At 41.6% G+C, this 18397-nt stretch overlaps 2 protein-coding genes across 2 annotated transcripts; both read right to left on the bottom strand.

Moving 5' to 3' along the window:
- Window positions 1–481: 481 nt before the first annotated feature.
- Window positions 482–8357, bottom strand: secisbp2 (SECIS binding protein 2). Its single transcript, XM_070904680.1, has 18 exons — window positions 8305–8357; window positions 6845–6987; window positions 6548–6719; window positions 6390–6465; window positions 6024–6238; window positions 5834–5912; window positions 5637–5731; window positions 4337–4489; window positions 4160–4249; window positions 3917–4012; window positions 3698–3830; window positions 3359–3525; window positions 3129–3258; window positions 2831–3008; window positions 2487–2707; window positions 1312–1466; window positions 973–1168; window positions 482–756 (listed from the first exon to the last, which is right to left on the bottom strand). The coding sequence occupies exons 1-18, from the start codon at window positions 8311–8313 to the stop codon at window positions 629–631; spliced, it is 2436 nt and encodes an 811-aa protein (XP_070760781.1). The 5' UTR covers window positions 8314–8357; the 3' UTR covers window positions 482–628.
- An 877-nt stretch (window positions 8358–9234) lies between these two features.
- mfsd10 (major facilitator superfamily domain containing 10) lies at window positions 9235–17156 on the bottom strand. Its single transcript, XM_070904630.1, has 13 exons — window positions 17107–17156; window positions 16314–16493; window positions 15538–15634; window positions 15302–15405; window positions 14929–15087; window positions 14468–14656; window positions 11722–11824; window positions 11505–11616; window positions 11300–11408; window positions 11088–11178; window positions 10222–10269; window positions 10044–10133; window positions 9235–9786 (listed from the first exon to the last, which is right to left on the bottom strand). Exons 2-13 carry the CDS (start codon window positions 16458–16460, stop codon window positions 9683–9685), a joined length of 1353 nt encoding a protein of 450 aa, XP_070760731.1. The 5' UTR covers window positions 16461–16493; window positions 17107–17156; the 3' UTR covers window positions 9235–9682.
- Between the last annotated feature and the right edge of the window lie 1241 nt (window positions 17157–18397).

The raw sequence follows: 18397 nt of genomic DNA on the forward strand, positions 1-18397 counted from the left end.
CATCCTCTCCCTTCATTTCCTGTCATCTCTATAATATCCCTGTCAAATAATACAATCTAATTGATAAGAGGAAAAACAAAATGCACCATGATGGCTGCAGGGCAGAAGTCCTGTGTCAAATCACTGCTGATCATTTCTTAGTTGTATAATTTACCCCTGGGGATCAAGAAAGTATTTCTGATTCTGACTGAGTACTGTATAACTGGATGATATTCTACACTTATTCGGTAGATAAACCCCAGCACATCCTCTAGGCATGTTCACAGACAACATGGTTGAAAATTCATATTGTGGGATCTCTTCAAGTGACTGGTTTGGTCCCAGTAAGTCAGTGATTAACCTTTTCAGTCTATAACCCACCCAACCAAAACACACATACACTTAAAATACACAGCTTTGCCCAATTATCTTGAACTCAAACACAAAAATGTGACTTCAGGGAATTCATAATTCATTGTAAATATTAGCATCATGATTAATTTCCTGACAAAATACCCAGAGCCACTGCAGCAGCGCACCTTGCATTGCTCTTTATCTGCATGTGGGGTTTAAGTTCATCCTAGTTTCTTCTATGCTGGTGATGAGCACAAATGGGTTCACTTTTTAGGCACTGAAGGCTTTGCCACTGTCAACTCTTCTCATCTTCATCAGTGTTTTCAGTGCATTCGCTGTCCATGCGCATGGAGCTCAGCTGCTCCTCAAAGTTCAGAAATTTGTGGTTGTAATCCTTCTCCAACATTTTCTTCCAAATTTTTACTAGAAGAAATGCAAAAAGATGATTATTTGATTTTTTTTATCTAAGTTTCAATGGTGAAATATGTTATTGTATCCTCTAACTACATTTCTCTGGATTAAAGTGGATTTAATTGGTCAAATCACTCAATTACAGCTTTCACCTGGTTTTACTTTGTCAGACAAATTCATATAAAGTGCAGGTATCACAAATATGTTTTTGTCAGGACAGTAACTTACTGTATTCTGGTTCTTCTGGCTGCGTGGTCTCAGGACTGGGCTCAGCCTCCTCGGCCAGGCTGCTGATCTTCAGCTCTTCCTCAGTGTTCGCCGCCTCCTCCGCCTCAGGCTGGTCTGTCTGGTCCAGGCTCAACACCATCTCCTCATAGGCTCTCCTGGCCTCAGATGACAACTCGATCATCTTATGATAGAAGTCCTGTGGGTAAGAACAATGTTTTCAGCTTTTTTGAAATATCTTCAATGGTCAAAAGTCATTCATTGATATGTTTGTTGTAATAACATCAAGAACAACTGTCTTGTTCGTGATTAATATGTACTGTTGCTGAGCATAAACCTGACCTGTGCACCGTCATAGTTGAAGATGCCCACCAGGCTGACAGGTACAGCCTTGTTGACGCAGCGACCCAAAGCCTTCCTGGAGAGGGCAAACACGAATGGCACCCCCTGTTCGCGACAAGTGTCGATGATGGTGTAAAGAGCCTCATCCAGGCCTCCTGCGAAGGGTGACATTTTTCTATGAATGTCAGGATCACAGTTTAAACCATGTGTTTCTAGCTGGGACATGTCTGTACCTTGTTACTCCCTGGTTTAAATTTATAAATGAGTTTGATAAAAAAACAAAAACAAACTATGACTATGAACACTTTTAGCTGGATAAATCTAATAACTAATCTTTTTCTTTCCCTTTTGGCCATGTGTCCAAAAACTGACCTTTGCTCTCTGGGCTGGATAAATCTGAAAACACTGGCTAAACATTATGACATAAGCAACTTCCTGTCACTCTGTGATCACTCATCATGTGCTGCTGTTTTTTTCATAGAGATTTAGCTATTCTGACTATTGTTTTGGTGCTTATGTGCGGATGGTGATCCTTATAAAAACAACCTGAAAATGCCTGTGTAGACGCACATCATGCGCACACGTGAAAGGCATTTTCAGTAAAGCTGAAACAATTACTGGATTGACAGAAATTTCATCTGCAGCTATTCTGATAGTTAATCGTTTCAGTTAAGCAGAAACACCAAACATTTACCATTTTGGGGTGTCAAATGTGAGGCTTTTCTTTGACATATATGATAGTAAATTGAACATCTTTGGACTTTGGGCAGTTGATCAGACAAATCAAAACAATTTGAAGACGTCACCCTCTAAAAAATCTAAGAAGACTATACATAGTCTCAGTGAACGACCAATAAATATACAGAAAATAGACAAATGTATAAAGCTGTTTACTTTTTCTAAAAAGTAAAAAAAAACAACAACTAATAAAGTCAGCAAAAATGCACAAAATGATTAACCTAGAAAAAAAAAAAACTCATTAAACGATTCAACTCAATTGTAACTACGTTAGACATCTCATCTGCATTTGACCACTTATCCACAGACCAAGGACAAGACTGTGTTGATGAGATATACATTTTTCTATAGATTGGCACAAATGAAGGCTCCATAAAATAAGTTCCTGAAAACGTCCTTATGTCATACACAGCAAAGCTCTCACAAGGACGCACTACCTTTAGACTGGATGCGTTCACAGTTGGGCGAGATGACGACACACTTGACCTTCCTGAGTTTGAGGTGCTTCAGGACCTCTCTGAGCCCCATCACAATCCGTCTCTTCATGCGAGCCTTCATGGGGTCCTTCTGGTACAGGCGGTCCTGGAAACGAACCAGCTCCTTTAGCAGAGCTGTCACACACTCGTCCACGTCTTTGCTCAGCATCTGGCTGCAATAGCTGTCATGTACAACAATATACATTTCAAATGAACACAAATGTGAGAAATTCTGTGAGACCCACACACAGACAACCAAAAAAACATTACAAATGGTGATACAGTGAAGCATGGTGTCGTCTTACTCTCTGAACTTTCTGCTGTGGATTTTGGGTCGATTGGACGGGCAGGGCACAGGGGAGGTGGTCTGTTGCTCTACGGTCTCGTCTTTGTCGGTCTCTTCATCACACTCTTTCACCATCTGGTTTGTGCCATTAAACTCTGGCTGATCATCAAGGTCTTCTGTAGGACTCCCAACCTCATCTGTGGTTTCAGAAGCACAAAATAAAGATCAAATATTAGATCCAATATGTGTTTAATCTATTCACAGCTGGGATTACTTACACTCAAATGTATTCTATTGTTTCACATTCTTTCTCTGACCTGTGGTATTTGTGTCACACAGCTCTTCTTCTGCAGCATCGTTAGCAGGTTGGAACTCATTTTCAGGCAGCAGCCCTCTCTCCTCCAGCAAACGTCTTTGTTTCCTCTCCTCTCTTTCTTTCAGAATGACCTGAGGATCAGACCGAAATAAAATAACAAGGCTGCACTGCTGAAAAACATTCTTATAAAATGTAGTATGTCTGTATTTGTTCCAGAGTAAGTGAATGAACCTTCTTGAGAGGAGTGGGTTTCTTGGCTTTAGGCACCTCTCTCTGCTTGCCTTTCTTCACCAAAGGGCTGGTGGAGTCCAGCGGATTGTGTGCAATTTTATCCTGCTGCCAGGGCAGCTTCTTCTGGGCTAATGGTTGCTTCTGGACAACAGGTAGTCCTCCACCAACTACAAAGACATGATTTTAAAAAAGGGACTCGAGCTAAGTTTTAATACCCTGCACCAACAGTAAGCTGAGTCCCAAGAATGTGTGTGTAATCAGCGAAAATACACTTTTAAATAATCTTTATCAAAGAAGAAGAGGGAAATGAGGAACCCATTGTAGCAGAGCATAACCCACCTGAGAGAATGACTGGCTTGGCATCCTGCTTGGCCTTTTGAGATTGTTGCTTCTTTTCCAGGGCGGCCAACATGTTTCCGATGTCCAGCTGAACAGGAACTTTGCTCTTCTTCCCAGACACCTTTTCAGCTTTCTAGAAATTAGGAGACCAAGAACGGGGTTACAAAACCAGGCTCAATCTATGGTTTCTTCATTTAAATGTAAGAGAAAAATACAAACCTGTCCTTTTTTAGATGTCTCTGTGGGCTTTTCTGCAGGTGATTTGTCCTTTGTTTGGTCAGCAGACTGATGCTGAACACCTTCTCTTTGGTTTTCCTGATAAAATCACAACAAAGGTTTTCCAGTTTCATGCTGAAATTAATTTTAATGACACTCTCCCGACCCCACATGTTGAACCCATGTAAACACAGTATTATAATTATGTGAAGACATCTGGGTGGAGAAATAACTGGTGACATGTACCTCATTGCATAGTTTTGCTGCATTGCTGCTTGTTATCAATCTATCAATCCCAGTCAAAGCAAGAGTCAAGCCTGGAAACTCCTCTTCATCCTGACAACAAAAATCATCAACAACACTCCTCAAAAATCTATTATTTCCAAAATTTTAAATATGCTTAAAGAAACAATTCTTATTTACCTCAAATTTTGGAGGCTCCTGATAAATTGTTGAAAATTTGCCTTCTGCCTCAGCTTCTGCATCTTCACCAGCACCTTTAGCCTTCTTCTTCTTTTTCTTCCGTTTCTTCTTCCCCGGGGCTCCCTCTTCCTGCTGTGCAGCCATTTCCTCCGTCTGACGAGACGCAAAAAGAAGGGACCGAAAACAATGTTTAAAACACATGGTGGCGCAGGAAAACCCAGAGGTTTATCTGACCACTACATTTCATTACCAACGAGGTGGCTGATACCTTTAATAGACCAAATAGGCCACATGTTTAATTAATCAGCATTTGTTTGATGATGATTTTAAGTTGTGAAATAATATCTAACAACCCTAGTTGGCCATGATGACTCAGAGTCTGCATAAAATGGACATTGTCTTGACATGTGTTTGTGTTTAGGATTGACATTTTTCACCCCATAATTTCATGAATAAGTTATTTTTTTTATTACTGGGCAACTCTAAACATGAATAAGTTGTTAAATTCTGGTTAATTATTTCAATAAACACAAATGACAGTGTGGATAATGTTACAGATTTCACCTTTAAGGTGGCTAAATATGGAAATCTGAACACAGTGCATCTGTTTCTACGACTATAACATGCAAAAAGCCAGTTTTTAAATGTGCGATGTAGTCTTATCACAGTTAGGAAGTTTCTGGTTTAACTAAAAACAGGGTTTCTGCTGTGTTGAAATCAAATTCAAGACTTTTAGAAGACCTTTCGGTCAAAGAATGAGGGAAAACCAGGAGGGACGGCAAGGCCTACAATTATTTATTAAGTACATCAATATCCCGTTTCTGCCAGGGCTTCCCAGTGGCATATAACAAGAATTCCCAGTAATATAATTAATAAATGAACAAGTCCCAGAAGACCCAGATAAGTGGCAGAAAGTTGATATATGGATCAACAAATATCAAAAATTATTTTTTTTTACTTTTTTGCTAAATTTGACACTTAGCCAATGATAATGAGTCGATGACCTTCCAAGCCACTGTAGCTAGCAGTAGCAACTGTGCTTGCTATAGGTCTAAAGGTGCTGACTGAAACTGTCATACATTTATAGATTTATAACGTCTCCTGACAGCCCGCAATCACATACAAAAAAAGGTTATAAACATTAAAGCTGACAGCAGGCAGTATTCAAAAGACCTCTGTAAAGACTCTTTGATACCTATAGAACCGTATTCAATGCTTTTAAAAACTTTTCAAGACCTGCAGATGCCCAGTAAACGTCAATCTGTTATGCTGAAGGTCTAAATCAAACATGTCATCTAACCTGCATGTGGTTGCTGCTGATTGTCTTCTCTTTAGGGACAAGTTTCTTTGGAGGCTGAGAGGCAACATTAGCCCAGGACGTCACCACGGGCTGACCTGCTCATGGAAATAAACAAATGAATCAGATGGTCATATCTGAAATATTATTGACACTGTCTCAAAGTCACTGAGAGGCTGACAATAGAGACTTTAACCTACCTGGTGAAACAGCAGAGGAATCTGTCTTAGTGGCAACTTGTTGGGGGTCAGACTGTATTGGGGATCCTCTCCTGCCAGACTATTCAATAGAAACATTACAGTAGCACAAAATTCATTAGTATCAGTCTATTTTGGTGAAGCATTCACCACAAACAACACAATATCACATGTGATATTTCAGTGAGCTCACCCTCCAGGAGGGCGCAGATGTTTGCGTTAGAAGGCTTGTGGACTGAGGAGTTGGACCCCAGCACTCTCTCTGAACAAGACTAGGGCCTGCTTTGCCCAGCGGAGCCCCAGCCAACTCTGGGAAATCAGATATCTTCACTTCAAATGGGACCAAGTCTGTCTGCGCTGGTTTTGACTTCCCTGCAAAGTTCGGGGCAGATCGGGCACCTCTAAAGCCTGCGGTCCAATTACAAGCAAAAGTTGATTAAAGATGATTAGAAGTGAGCTGTACGCAGACAAATTATGTGGCGGAAAATGATAGGATCCACGAGCTGAAGTGCCAGGGATCAATCAGGAAAAAGTTAACAATGCCATGTGTGATATCTACCTTTTTTCTGTGCATCCACTGAGCTCTTGCCCATAACTCTGCCTTGAGCAGGAGAGTCATTGTTGCGTTTTGATGCCTGTGGAGATGGATGAAAAATCATCAACTTCATGAAGAAAGTTTGTTTTATCTATGTTTCTGGTACTCAAAATGAAACCAACCTTTGCTTGTGGATCCCGTATGGACCTGTCTCTCTGCAGGAAATCCTCACTGGTCTCTCTGACCCGACGGCTGCTGCTGTAGCCATGGCTCCTTGACACATCTCCTACTTTTCCTGTTGGCACTCCATTTGTATTTGATTGATTCTGCTTTGGGTTCAGGCCTGACTGGTTCCTTAACAAAAATCCAGACATTCACACAAATAAGTGGGCCTGATAGTGGTGCCTCAGGCCATTTGGTCACATGATTGATTACTTTGAGCAAGATAAAAAAACCTAGGTATGTGATTGTCCACCTACCCTCTTAAACTCTGGTCAGACACACAAGGATTTGGCAAGATCAGAGGTGGTGATGAGGCTGTGTGTGGCTCAGCAGCCTCCTTTCTCAGTCTCCTCTGTTGTTTATGGTCAAAAGACTGGACAGCAGGTGACAGTTTGCTCTCCTGGGGAAAATAAAGATTAGGCTTGCTTGAGATGAGATGCAGCTTGCCTCGAAAGTGGACAAAAAGTAGCCAATTGCAGTTGGGGGAGGTATCAAAAAGCATGCCTGAAGACGAACAACTTGGCTGTTCTAACAGATGATTTATACCCTGCTCAGTAAGTACAAGAAATAAGAAATAATATTTTGCATATATTTGACCAACCAACACTATCCAAACTGAGAAAGTTCCTCAAATACCCAGTTCCACCCAAAACAAAAGAAATCCATTATAAAATAATGAATGGCCTCTACCCTTCCAGTGAATTTTTAAGATTCAAATTTGGCATTGAGGCCAATCAATGTATTTTCTGTAAAAGGTGATATTGAAATAACGGAGCATCGCTTTGTTTCGTGCTGTCATTCCCAGTAGTTATGGAAACAGTTCATAGATTGGTTAAATTGCTAAACTACAGCAATGCCTGCTATAGATCATAACAGTATTACTTTAGGTGTCTTATTAGAAGACAGAAATTTGGACCTGATGATCAATGTTTTGCTCATTTTAGCCAAAATGTTTTATCATAAAAGATAAATGTATAAAGACCCCAGCCACCCTCACGTGCTACTATAACGAAATTCAACTTTATACTAAGTCCATGAAATTAATGAAATCCAAATGTGCCAAAGATCTCTATATATCACTGGAAAATAAATCCTTCTTTTTTCTTCCATATTCTGTTGTCTGTGTAAATGTTTGATGTCTCTTATGTAGTGTCTGGTCATTCCACAATATGGAATTGTATATTGGTAATGAATGATTGCCACACAGCTTGTAAACTTTGAATTTTCTAAAAAAAAAAAAAATCAACTGTCTGCTGGAACACGACCTTTGACAATCACGTTACTGGCAGCAGTCCAAGTGAAGCCATGTATTGCCACAGTTAGTTCAATACTATCTGATCACTTTGTCCACGTTTTAGACTCACACTTCACTCAGGCGAAAGGCGTTAAAGTCAACTTTGGATTCTAGTTCAGTTAACGATGAAATTATTTAGCCGTTAGCTCAAATTAACAACATCTAACGTGAGCTAGCTCACGTTACATAGTCGTAATGTAACATAGTCGTTGGGTAACTTAACGCTAATGTTCTACAAAACGTCAAAACCAACAATTTATTGGTGTGGACAAAATAGTTGTTGAATTATAAGTATTATCTACACGTCTCAAACAGCGAAAGTTTGCTAAAAGTTAGCTTAGTTCAGCTAGCGTTGCGTTAACGCTACTGGCTAGCTTGCTAGCTAGCTCAAAAACAACCATAACGTTACTTTTCATTAACTACCTTGTCCATCTTCTGGTTTTCCTACGTGAAGTCACATGCCCGCATGTTCACTCGATCTTCCATGTGTTGTCAAAGTTCCTGTTGCAACGGTGCTGCATTTACCTACCGCAGCAGTGTGTTGGCTATCCAGGCTAAGCAACCTGTTTGATAGCATAGCAGTAAGTTAGCAGCTAGCTGAACCTGATTGAAACAGCTTATGTTTACAGTGTGTGCAGCAGTAAGGACAGCTTACAGCGACATCCTCTGGTTTACAGCGTAACGTTAACTAATCAACTTTACAAAAGCTCCAAACAGCACTAAATATAAATGCTTTTCTTTTAATTTTCAGTAATGTTATGCCGACATGTCACAATTTAACTAGTTGTACTATTAATACCATGATGTAAACAAGGATGCATTACCAACACGGCAAAGTGGGTAACTGCCCTGGGACACCAGACATTTGCACACTTTATGTACAATATCAACTATGCATTATTACTTGCTTGATTACTAGAGTGGCTCTAACACCTTCAATCCTGTATTCTAGTGTATTTGTGCATCCTTGGTGCATATTTGTAAATAAATCCAGCCTTCACATTTAAGTAAAAAAATATAATGAGCAAATATATCAAAAGTATGAAAAGAAAAACTATCTTTTGCGCAGAATGTGCTCTTTCAAAGTCTTGCATACTGACATATTTGGTTTATTATTATCATTTAAGAATGAACATGAAAGCAGTATTATTATGTAGCTGGTTGGTGGAGCTAATTGTTACTCCACTGAATGGAGTGGAGTTAAAGTAGTGTAAGTAAATTTAAGTACCAGTACCTCAAAGTTGCACTACAGTGCTCAAGTGAATAACTGTATACTTAATTACTTTCCTCTACTGCAATAAAGTAAATTGAAAACCTTTTTGCACAAGTAAAATAATAATTCATTTCCATAAATAGATGTTGACTTGGTCATTTATTCTTTTTTAATTACAAGAAAATAGAATATCCACATTTTAAAAGTGAGCTAAAATAAAAAAGCTACTTAGTAAAATACAAAATCTGAGTGTTTGATCAATTACTGCATTATAAAATGATATCTGTGATCCACAAGCATAAATGTTATTTGTAACCCACCCTAACCCATGCATTTCACAATATGGACAGGGCTATGTGCACATTAAAAGGTATTACGCCCACTCATTTCTCATTTGTACAATAACATCGCTCTGTTTTGGCTTTGTCTTGTGATGATCCTTAGTGAACAGTGCAGAAAATATACATCTTATTATATTTGTTTGTGTCAAAGTAATACGTCAGTGCTTGTTTTCCTGACAGATGTAAACAGCATAACATTCATTGAAACTAAAACATCAAAATGTCTCTTTCAAATCTTTTGTGTCTCTCACTCCTCCTTTAGCCTCCCAGCTGTTCTCAGGAGAGCCAGAGGGATAATGAAAGAGGCTGATGTGAGGAGAAAACAGGTCTGAGCTCCCGCTATCCAGTAAACTGTGAAGAAAACACAACGTTTAAAATGAGAGGCTGCAAAGGGCAATTTTTACAAAGCAAAATTATGTAAAATATGTCACCAAGCCCACTTTCCATGCTATTTCATATTCAAAATAAAGTATTACAACTGAGGCATTCAAATTGTATTCTCTCAGAAAAGTTAGTGGCTCGTGTGTGCTGGCTAAGGCTTCAGAAATTGTCAACAAATTTCAGATTTTAGCGCATTTGGTGCCATTACTGCTGTCTCTCTTCCTTACCAGAGGATGCCACCACTGGTCCCAGTGCTCTGGCCAGAGCGCCCAAACTACGCAGGATCCCCATCACTGTGCCCTTCTGATTGGCCGAGCCTGGAGGAATATCCACAGTAGATAATCAGCAACAGTGTGCGCATCATAGTATAAAGTTTCCATAAATAAGAATTAATAAGGGGCTCACCATGGTCAGAAACAAGCGTCGACAGGCATGGAACTACTATTGCAGCCGCTGTAACAAAAGGAGAATACATTGCATTTAACATAAATAAATAAATAAATCCTTTAGATGTAACTATGTTTCATGTTTTAAGTACATTTTCACACCATGCATTGTCTATTATTTTGCTGTGTTCAAACTGTAATTCACATGTGTGTTGGTTTTTATTTTTATTTTACCATTATTTAACCAGGAAGTGTCTTGAGATATATGACTACATTATTAGAAGGTGTTGTATCCTGTGCAGATTTTAAAGTTGATTTGTATTGGGATATATAAATAAAATTGACTAGTACAATAACATAGGGCAAGAAAGGCATGAAAGAGAGAGCTTGACTAGAAACAGTTATATTGTCAAGCTCTCTCCTTTATGTGTTGATTTTAGCTTGTTTTAATTTTCTATTGACTATTTTGCAGACTTTTTGCTCCAGACCCTAATTTCTCTCCACAAAAGATCATTATTTTACAAAATCACGTGTGGGGATGATTACTTTTTTCTGTTTTTATGTTTCAAAAAGTCATGATTTATTAGAATTGATTTTGAATATTAAAAACGTGAAAATCTGATTACAGAAGTAATATTTTCATTGCAAGCACTATGTAGTTTAACCATTTATTATTTTGTTTTAATCCAAGGGACTCCAACACATTATAATTTTTACTGGTCTTGGGAATTTCTTCCTTTTTTATTAATCTCATTTCCTGTTGATTGTACTGTATATGTATTATGCCATCGTTTATCAATTATGTTTCACTAATCTCACATGTTCCTGGGTACAATAAAGGGTTTAACTTGTCTTAACCTGACATACAGTATAAAATGAGCTCACCAAACGAGTATAACGCCAAGCCGACGTAAAGCATCGTCATATTCCATGAGAGCCCGATGAGAATAAACGCTGGGATTAACGCTATGATTGCCTAAAAACAAGAAACACGGTTGATTAAAGAAGGTGCATGGTGCGTCATGTTTTTCAGCAGCATAAAGAGTATCTTTTTTTATCGTACAGCTATTTATTATGTAAACAGAAGGCACTCCTACCATACGAACAGCCTTGATATGGTGCCCAGGTTTGATTCTGCGAGCATAACCCCCCTGGATCAAAGCCATGATGACACCAATGAAGAAGAACATCTTTCCCTGCTGCATACTAGAAAGAGAAAAAATGCTTGTAAAACCTATGGTTGCTGTTCAGGTGCGTTTACTATAAGTGACAGAGCACACAGCTTTATCTTTGAGTTCATACCTTGTAAAGTGGAAGCGTTGGTGAGTCAGAAAACTCAGCGTGAACTCCAGACCAGAGAACAGGAAGAGGTAGCAGAAATAAACCAGGCCCAACACTTGAAGCTTCTGCATTCCTGTGAAGATATTGCCACCTTCTGTCAGAGTGCCTAAGTTCAATCACGCTTTATAAATGGATGAAATGGGTGTAAGTCTCTGCCTCCAGCATGTGCAGTACTCACTTTCTTTTGAAGGTGGCTCTTTTGCCCTGGAAACCGCTGAAAAATGGAACAAAGATAATGGGCTCAGAAGGTCCCTGGAGTCCCCGAACCCCGAAGATGAAGCCTAGGATAAAACAAGAATAGTTATCTGCATCTGTCAAATAGAATGATGGCGCTGTCAGAAAAAATGTTTTCTGCCACTAAGGAAAACAAACTTGTATTTAACTTTACCGCTGAATGAACACCATTACCATGATGATTACCATGAACAACTTCTACTGTCGCTTTGAAAGACAATGGGACAGTCCTGACACCATCCCCCACACCATCACCCACCAGCTCCAGCCCAACAGCCCCAACCCCCTCATCACACCTGGGGCTGAACTCTCACACCTCCTACCACCACAGCTGCCCCCCACAGCGCCCCCCACTCCTCCAGCATCGACACCTCTGTCTGTCCTTGAAAGAGATGTGAACAGGCTCTTCAAGAGACAAAACCCGCGTAAAGCTGCTGGACCAGACTCCATCTCCCCATCCTGCCTGAAGCGCTGCGCCGATCAGCTGTCTCCGGTGTTCACGGACATCTTCAACACCTCACTGGAGACATGCCACGTGCCAGCCTGCTTCAAGGCCTCCACCATCATCCCCGTCCCCAAAAAACCAGGGCCCACAGGATTAAATGACTACAGACCCGTCGCCCTGACCTCTGTGGTCATGAAATCATTTGAACGCCTGGTCCTGTCCCACCTCAAATCCATCACAGACTCTCTGCTGGACCCCCTGCAGTTCGCCTACAGAGCCAACAGGTCTGTAGACGACGCCGTCAACCTGGCTCTACACTTCATCCTCCAGCACCTGGACTCCGCAGGATCCTATGCCAGGATCCTGTTTGTGGACTTCAGCTCTGCCTTCAACACCATCGTCCCGGCTCTTCTTCAGGACAAGCTCTCCCAGCTCAACGTGCCTGACCCCACCTGCAGGTGGATCACAGATTTCCTGTCTGACAGGAAGCAGCACGTGAAGCTGGGGAAACACGTCTCAGACTCGCGGACGATCAGCACCGGCTCCCCTCAAGGCTGCGTTCTTTCACCTCTACTCTTCTCCCTGTACACCAACAGCTGCACCTCCAGTCACCAGTCCGTCAAACTCCTGAAGTTCGCGGACGACACCACCCTCATCGGACTCATCTCTGGAGAGGATGAGTCTGCCTACAGGTGGGAGATTGACCACCTGGTGACCTGGTGCAACAGCAACAACCTGGAGCTTAACGCTTCAAAGACAGTGGAGATGGTTGTTGACTTTAGGAAGAGCGCAGCCCCACCCGCCCCCATCACCCTGTGTGACTCTCCAGTGGACACTGTGGAGTCCTTCCGTTTCCTGGGCTCCATCATCAGCCAGGACCTCCGGTGGGAGCTGAACATCAGCTCCCTCATCAAGAAAGCCCAACAGAGGATGTACTTCCTGAGGCAGCTGAGGAAGTTTAACCTGCCACAAACAATGCTGGTTCACTTCTACACCGCCATCATTGAGTCCATCCTCACCTCCTCCATCACCGTCTGGTACGCTGCTGCCTCCACCAAGGACAGACGCAGACTGCAGCGTATCATCCGCTCTGCAGAGAGGGTGATCGGCTGCAACCTCCCATCTCTTCAGGACCTGTACTCCTCCAGGACCCTGAGGAGAGCAGGGAAGATCGCTGCCGACCCCTCCCACCCCGGACACCATCTGTTCGACCCCCTCCCCTCTGGCAGGAGGCTGCGGTCCATCAGGACCAAAACCTCCCGCCACAAAAACAGTTTCTTCCCCTCTGCAGTCAACCTGACAAACTCTCACTGACACCCCCCCGAACACTACCGCAAGCTATACGTTATATTAACGTACATCACCCCTGTCCCCACTGCGTTACATTAACGCACTCACCCCCTACTGGACACTTTATCTGGACACTTTACTTTACTTTATTCTGGTCACTGCACTGTTTGTTATTTATCTTATCTTATTTTTATTTTTATTCTTATTGTTATTTTAGCTTTTATATTCTACTTATTTGTTATCAAAACAATAGCACCTTCAGACCACAGCAAATTCCTTGTAATGTATGTTACTTGGCAATAAACAGTTTCTGATTCTGATTCTGATTCTGATTCTGATGAGTCTGATGCTGATGATGAGTTTTACATGTTCCAGTCAGTGGGTGGTGATGATGTTTTAACCGTTCATCATCGTGTTGAATGATGACTGGACGTACTCCAGGTTTTATGTTTTACTGTCACTTGATGTGAATTGTATTTTATGTGAGCTGGCGTGTTTTTCCTTATGTTGCCTGATTAGACCTCTTCTGTGTGGGCGTGACTGTACTTGATTGACAGCTTCCTCTTTCTTCTCTTTGTAGTAGCAGGACAATTTACACCATTGTCATTGTTATTAGCTCACAAAGCCAGGCAAGCTGTTTCCCGCTGTTTCAAGTCTTTATGCTAAGCTAAGCTAACAGGCTGCTGGCTGTAGCTTCATATTTACCTTACAGATGGTGGTGGTGTCAATCTTCCCATCTAACTCTCGGCAATTTTCGCATTTTCCAAAATGTCAAACTATTCCTTAAAGACCATTTACATATCACTGGTGGCAAGTGAAAAATTCAGCTTATCTGTGATTCAGCAAGAAATTATGTGTTTTGGGAAAACATACTGCACAAAAACGTCTGCACCTTACTGTAAAACTGTATGTGATTCGGTTTGTGAATGGCAGTGTGAATGTTTCCATGGCCAACCTTGACATCCTTAGTGAGAGTCTCTGGCAGCATGACCCAAATGAAGAGCAGATCAGCGACACTGAAGGCCAAGGCGAGCAGAGCTGGAGTGTGGTAGAAGACATCTCCTGTTCTGGAGCTCATGGCAAAGTAGGCACCCATCAGAGGTCCCACAGTGAAGCCCAAGGAGAAGGCGATACCGATCATAGCCTGAAATTTCAGTTTTTTACATTTAGCTGAAGGTCAGGGTGTGACTTACAATTACAAAGGCATTAACTGGCTAATTAGCAATATTATGCACAACAAAGAATGGGAGGGTCAGAGCCTTGATAAAAGATTCTAATGAATATCACTGTGAGCCTGTTGTCACACATGAAACTCTGACAAATGATGGAGCATGCATCCAATCACAGTATGGTGTTTTTAGATGTCAAATGTCAACAATACATTTCCTGTTATGGCCTTAGAAAGTTTGTGCCTACCATTCCTCGGTTCCGTGCTTTCGGGCAAGGCAAGTCAGCCATGATGGCAGTGCAGAGGCTGACGTTGCCCTTACAAATGCCCCCAATTACTCGAAACAAAAGGAACATGCTGAAGCTCCGGGAAACGGCCCAGACTGCATAGGAGGACATCAGCCCTAACTGGAACATAAGACACCCAGTTAGACCCGAATTAATCAGCACTGATGACAAGGCTGAATGGTTTCTCAAGCTGTGCCAAGTGAATGACTCTATGTTTAACAAGCCATAATGATATTATTACACTGTTCCTCTGCATGGCTTCCAAAGAAAGAATACTGAGGTTTATATTGTAAAGTCATGAAAGAAAAATGGTGTAATATGACATTTTACTCACTGTGGTAAGAATGAGCAAGGGTCGTCTGCCATGGCGGTCTGACAGAGCCCCGGTTATAGGCGAGGACAGGAACTGCAGCAGAGAAAACAGCGATCCGATCAGACCTGAAAGGCAAAAAGCAAGCAAATGAATGCAGTTTCTTTGCATTATTAAAATCCGAAATTTGATTCATCATAGTGTCACGAAAAGTAGAGCTCCATAAAAGCGATATTGAATGTGAAATCAATCCAACACACCTCCAAACAGGACACTGTTGTATTTCTTTTCCATAGGAATCCCCACGGCCTCCCGAAACAAATCCACAACACTCTGCAGAGACTGATATACGACGTCCTGTCCGACAAGAAAATACAACATCACACTGGGAGCACGAGTAAAGAGGTCAATTCAGCATGAGTCAGCACGCAGACTCACACAGAGACACAGCCCATGACTGCCAATCTCATCACTCATGAGTTGGTTATGGTTTTTATGAGACAGATTCTTTCCACAAAGCATCCTTTGTTCAAAAGATGTGACAGACAATGTGCATCAAATTCTGAAACTGCAGCAGAATCAGTTTCTACTGAAATTATAAACACTGGTTCCACTGCTGAAACTGATGTACAACTGTATTGCCAAGGCAATGGAGCTTAATGTCTGGCACTCACATTTCCCAAACCAGTCTTGTGATTCAAACTGATGAAAATATAGTAACAAGTGATAATTATTTCTTTAATTTAAGGGCAAGAAAATGTAACTCAAATTAGGAAGTAAGGCTGGTTGAATTATCTTTTAAATCTCCTCTTAAAATACAGAAAGTTAGTCCTGATTTTACTTGATTTTATCAGAGTTGTCTATTTCTTTTATGTTACTTTACTGATTTCAATACATCTTATTCTGCTCCAATTAATATCTTTTATTACCTATAGGTTAATATCACTTTAATGTCCCAACGCATTTCAAAAGTGCATTTTAAGTCATTATACTGCTGTGATAGAAAGTACCCTGTATATATTAAGTCAAAACGAACCCCTGTTTGTGCATAATGATCCAAAATTGAAGGCAGCAGAGGTAGAATCAGCGTAAATCCCAGAAGGTCCAGCAGCAGGACGACAAACACAATGTTGATGACCTTTGACGAGAAGCCATCCTCTGCAGATTTGTTTATGGCTGACATTCCTTCCAACTGACGACTGTGTCTCTTCTGTTCCTGTTTGAAAGTAAAACACATACAGTAAATGTCAGGAGAGCAGCACTGACATGAAAATAATTATGACTTCTCATCTCAAGGACAAGGAACAAGCAAACCCTTGGGGAAGTACCACAATTATGACAAACAGCTTCCTTTTACAGGTCTGAATTTCCCATCCATAAGAGTCACCTTGTGACGATGGATGAAAGCATCCCCAACATGCCATATGCAAAGAAATACATGTTTACAAAAGTAGATGTATGCCATCAACCACAATCTCCATTTACTGCTTCTTACAGTATGTCAGGTGTAACTCAAGGAAGGAGGAAACAACAACTGTAAATGCTCGGATCAAAGTTGATCCCAGTCTGCATGAACTCCTGAGTGAATGCACTGACACGCAAACATTATTAGAATCAGTTGTAAAACTGTTGCTCGTTTGTTACACGTTTCCTGCAGTTAGTTGCTTCCGCAGAGTATGGTATCGATCCAGTGAGGCTGACCAGTATTCATCAGCATCACTTCTTCTCGGACATAAAACTGTATCTCACCAAACGAACAGAAACCTCCTGACAGCTTCTGTACTCACACACAGACTCGTGAATCAGAGCAGATCACAGCGAGGACTTACCCGACTCGTGCAGTTCTACCTCTTCTCTCTCTCATCAGCCCATTATTATTACTCCACACCAGGAAGCGGTGTCCTCTTACATTCGGATGACAGGAATGTGTCGTAACCAACGCGAAACAGACGCGAAAATGCTGCCTTCACGTGATTCTCGTAAACTCGTATTTCCGTGTTGCGCACGATTTGTTGGGCCCCATCTGTGACCTCAACTCTCCGCCCGTTGCCCCGTGATCGGAATAAGCAGAAAAAGACAAACGTACAGCTAAAAACGAGGACAACAAGCTCGACAAGATAAACATAAACATTAAACTATGTGCAGATATAAAAGCATATATAAAAAGTAACACAACAATAACATCTGTGGACAGTGAGACAATGGTGCAAAGGGTGCTGAAATAAATGATTCATGTCACAGGTTGCTTTATATACATGAGGTAAGTGGATTTGTGTTTGAGTGATGATTAAAAAACTGTATTTAAACAGTGAGAATATATCATTTACAGGTACAGTGGATGTTTGTGTCACAGGGTTACTGCATCAGTTACTGGCCGGTCTGGTTGTTTTGGCGTGCAGCGCTCTGTAGTTGGAGTTGGAACAGGTTGTGTCCAGGGTGTGACGGGTCTGCAGTGATGTTTGTGAAGTCCTGAATGGAGAGCAGGTTGGCACCGATGATCCTATCTGCAGTCCTGACTTTCCGCTGTAGTCTGATCCTGTCCTGTTTGATGGAAGATCCAAACCAAACAGTGATGGATGTGCAGAGAACAAATTGAATAATAGCAGTGTGACGTTGAATCAGCAGCTCCTTAGGCAGGTTGAGCTGGCACAGGAAGTTCAACCTCTGCTGGGTCTTCTTGATGATGGAGTCCAGGTTGGACGCCCACTCTCACGCCTGTGAGATTGTGGACCCCAGAAACTTGAAGGTTTCCACAGCAGGCACAATGCTGTTGAGTATGGCGAGAGCGGCAGTGTTGGGGGGGCTCCTGCTGAATTCCACAGTCATCTCTACAGTTCTGAGGTTATTCTGACTACACCAGAGGGCCAGCTGTTTAACCATCATCCACTGACCTGTTTGCCCGTAGGCAAACTGCAGGGCGTCCAGCAGGGGGCCTGTAATGTCCTTCAGGTGGGCCAACACCAGTCTTTCGAAGGACGTCATGACTCATGGCGAAGGGCCTGAAGTCTTTTAATCCTGTGATGGAGGGTTTTTTGGGGACCAGGATGTGGAGTATGTGTAGCTCTTCTCTATGGCCCAATCAAGGATAACGGTCGGAGTGCAGAGGTCACAAATGGCTAC

Source organism: Enoplosus armatus, chromosome 4 (genome assembly GCF_043641665.1).
Source record: "Enoplosus armatus isolate fEnoArm2 chromosome 4, fEnoArm2.hap1, whole genome shotgun sequence".
Classification (NCBI taxonomy): Eukaryota; Metazoa; Chordata; class Actinopteri; order Centrarchiformes; family Enoplosidae; genus Enoplosus; species Enoplosus armatus.

Excerpts from the sequence above, each read along its gene's own strand:
- secisbp2 (XM_070904680.1), bottom strand. Across the intron at positions 6,466-6,547 it reads TACGGGATCCACAAGCAAAG|GCATCAAAACGCAACAATGA; the intron begins GTTGGTTTCATT and ends CCATCTCCACAG. Across the intron at positions 2,708-2,830 it reads CACAGCAGAAAGTTCAGAGA|CTATTGCAGCCAGATGCTGA; the intron begins GTAAGACGACAC and ends TGTACATGACAG.
- mfsd10 (XM_070904630.1), bottom strand. The coding sequence starts at position 16,460 with ATGTCAGCCATAAACAAATCTGCAGAGGATGGCTTCTCGTCAAAGGTC. Across the intron at positions 15,635-16,313 it reads ATCATTATGCACAAACAGGG|GACGTCGTATATCAGTCTCT; the intron begins GTTCGTTTTGAC and ends CTTGTCGGACAG. Across the intron at positions 10,134-10,221 it reads GACGCTTGTTTCTGACCATG|GCTCGGCCAATCAGAAGGGC; the intron begins GTGAGCCCCTTA and ends ATATTCCTCCAG.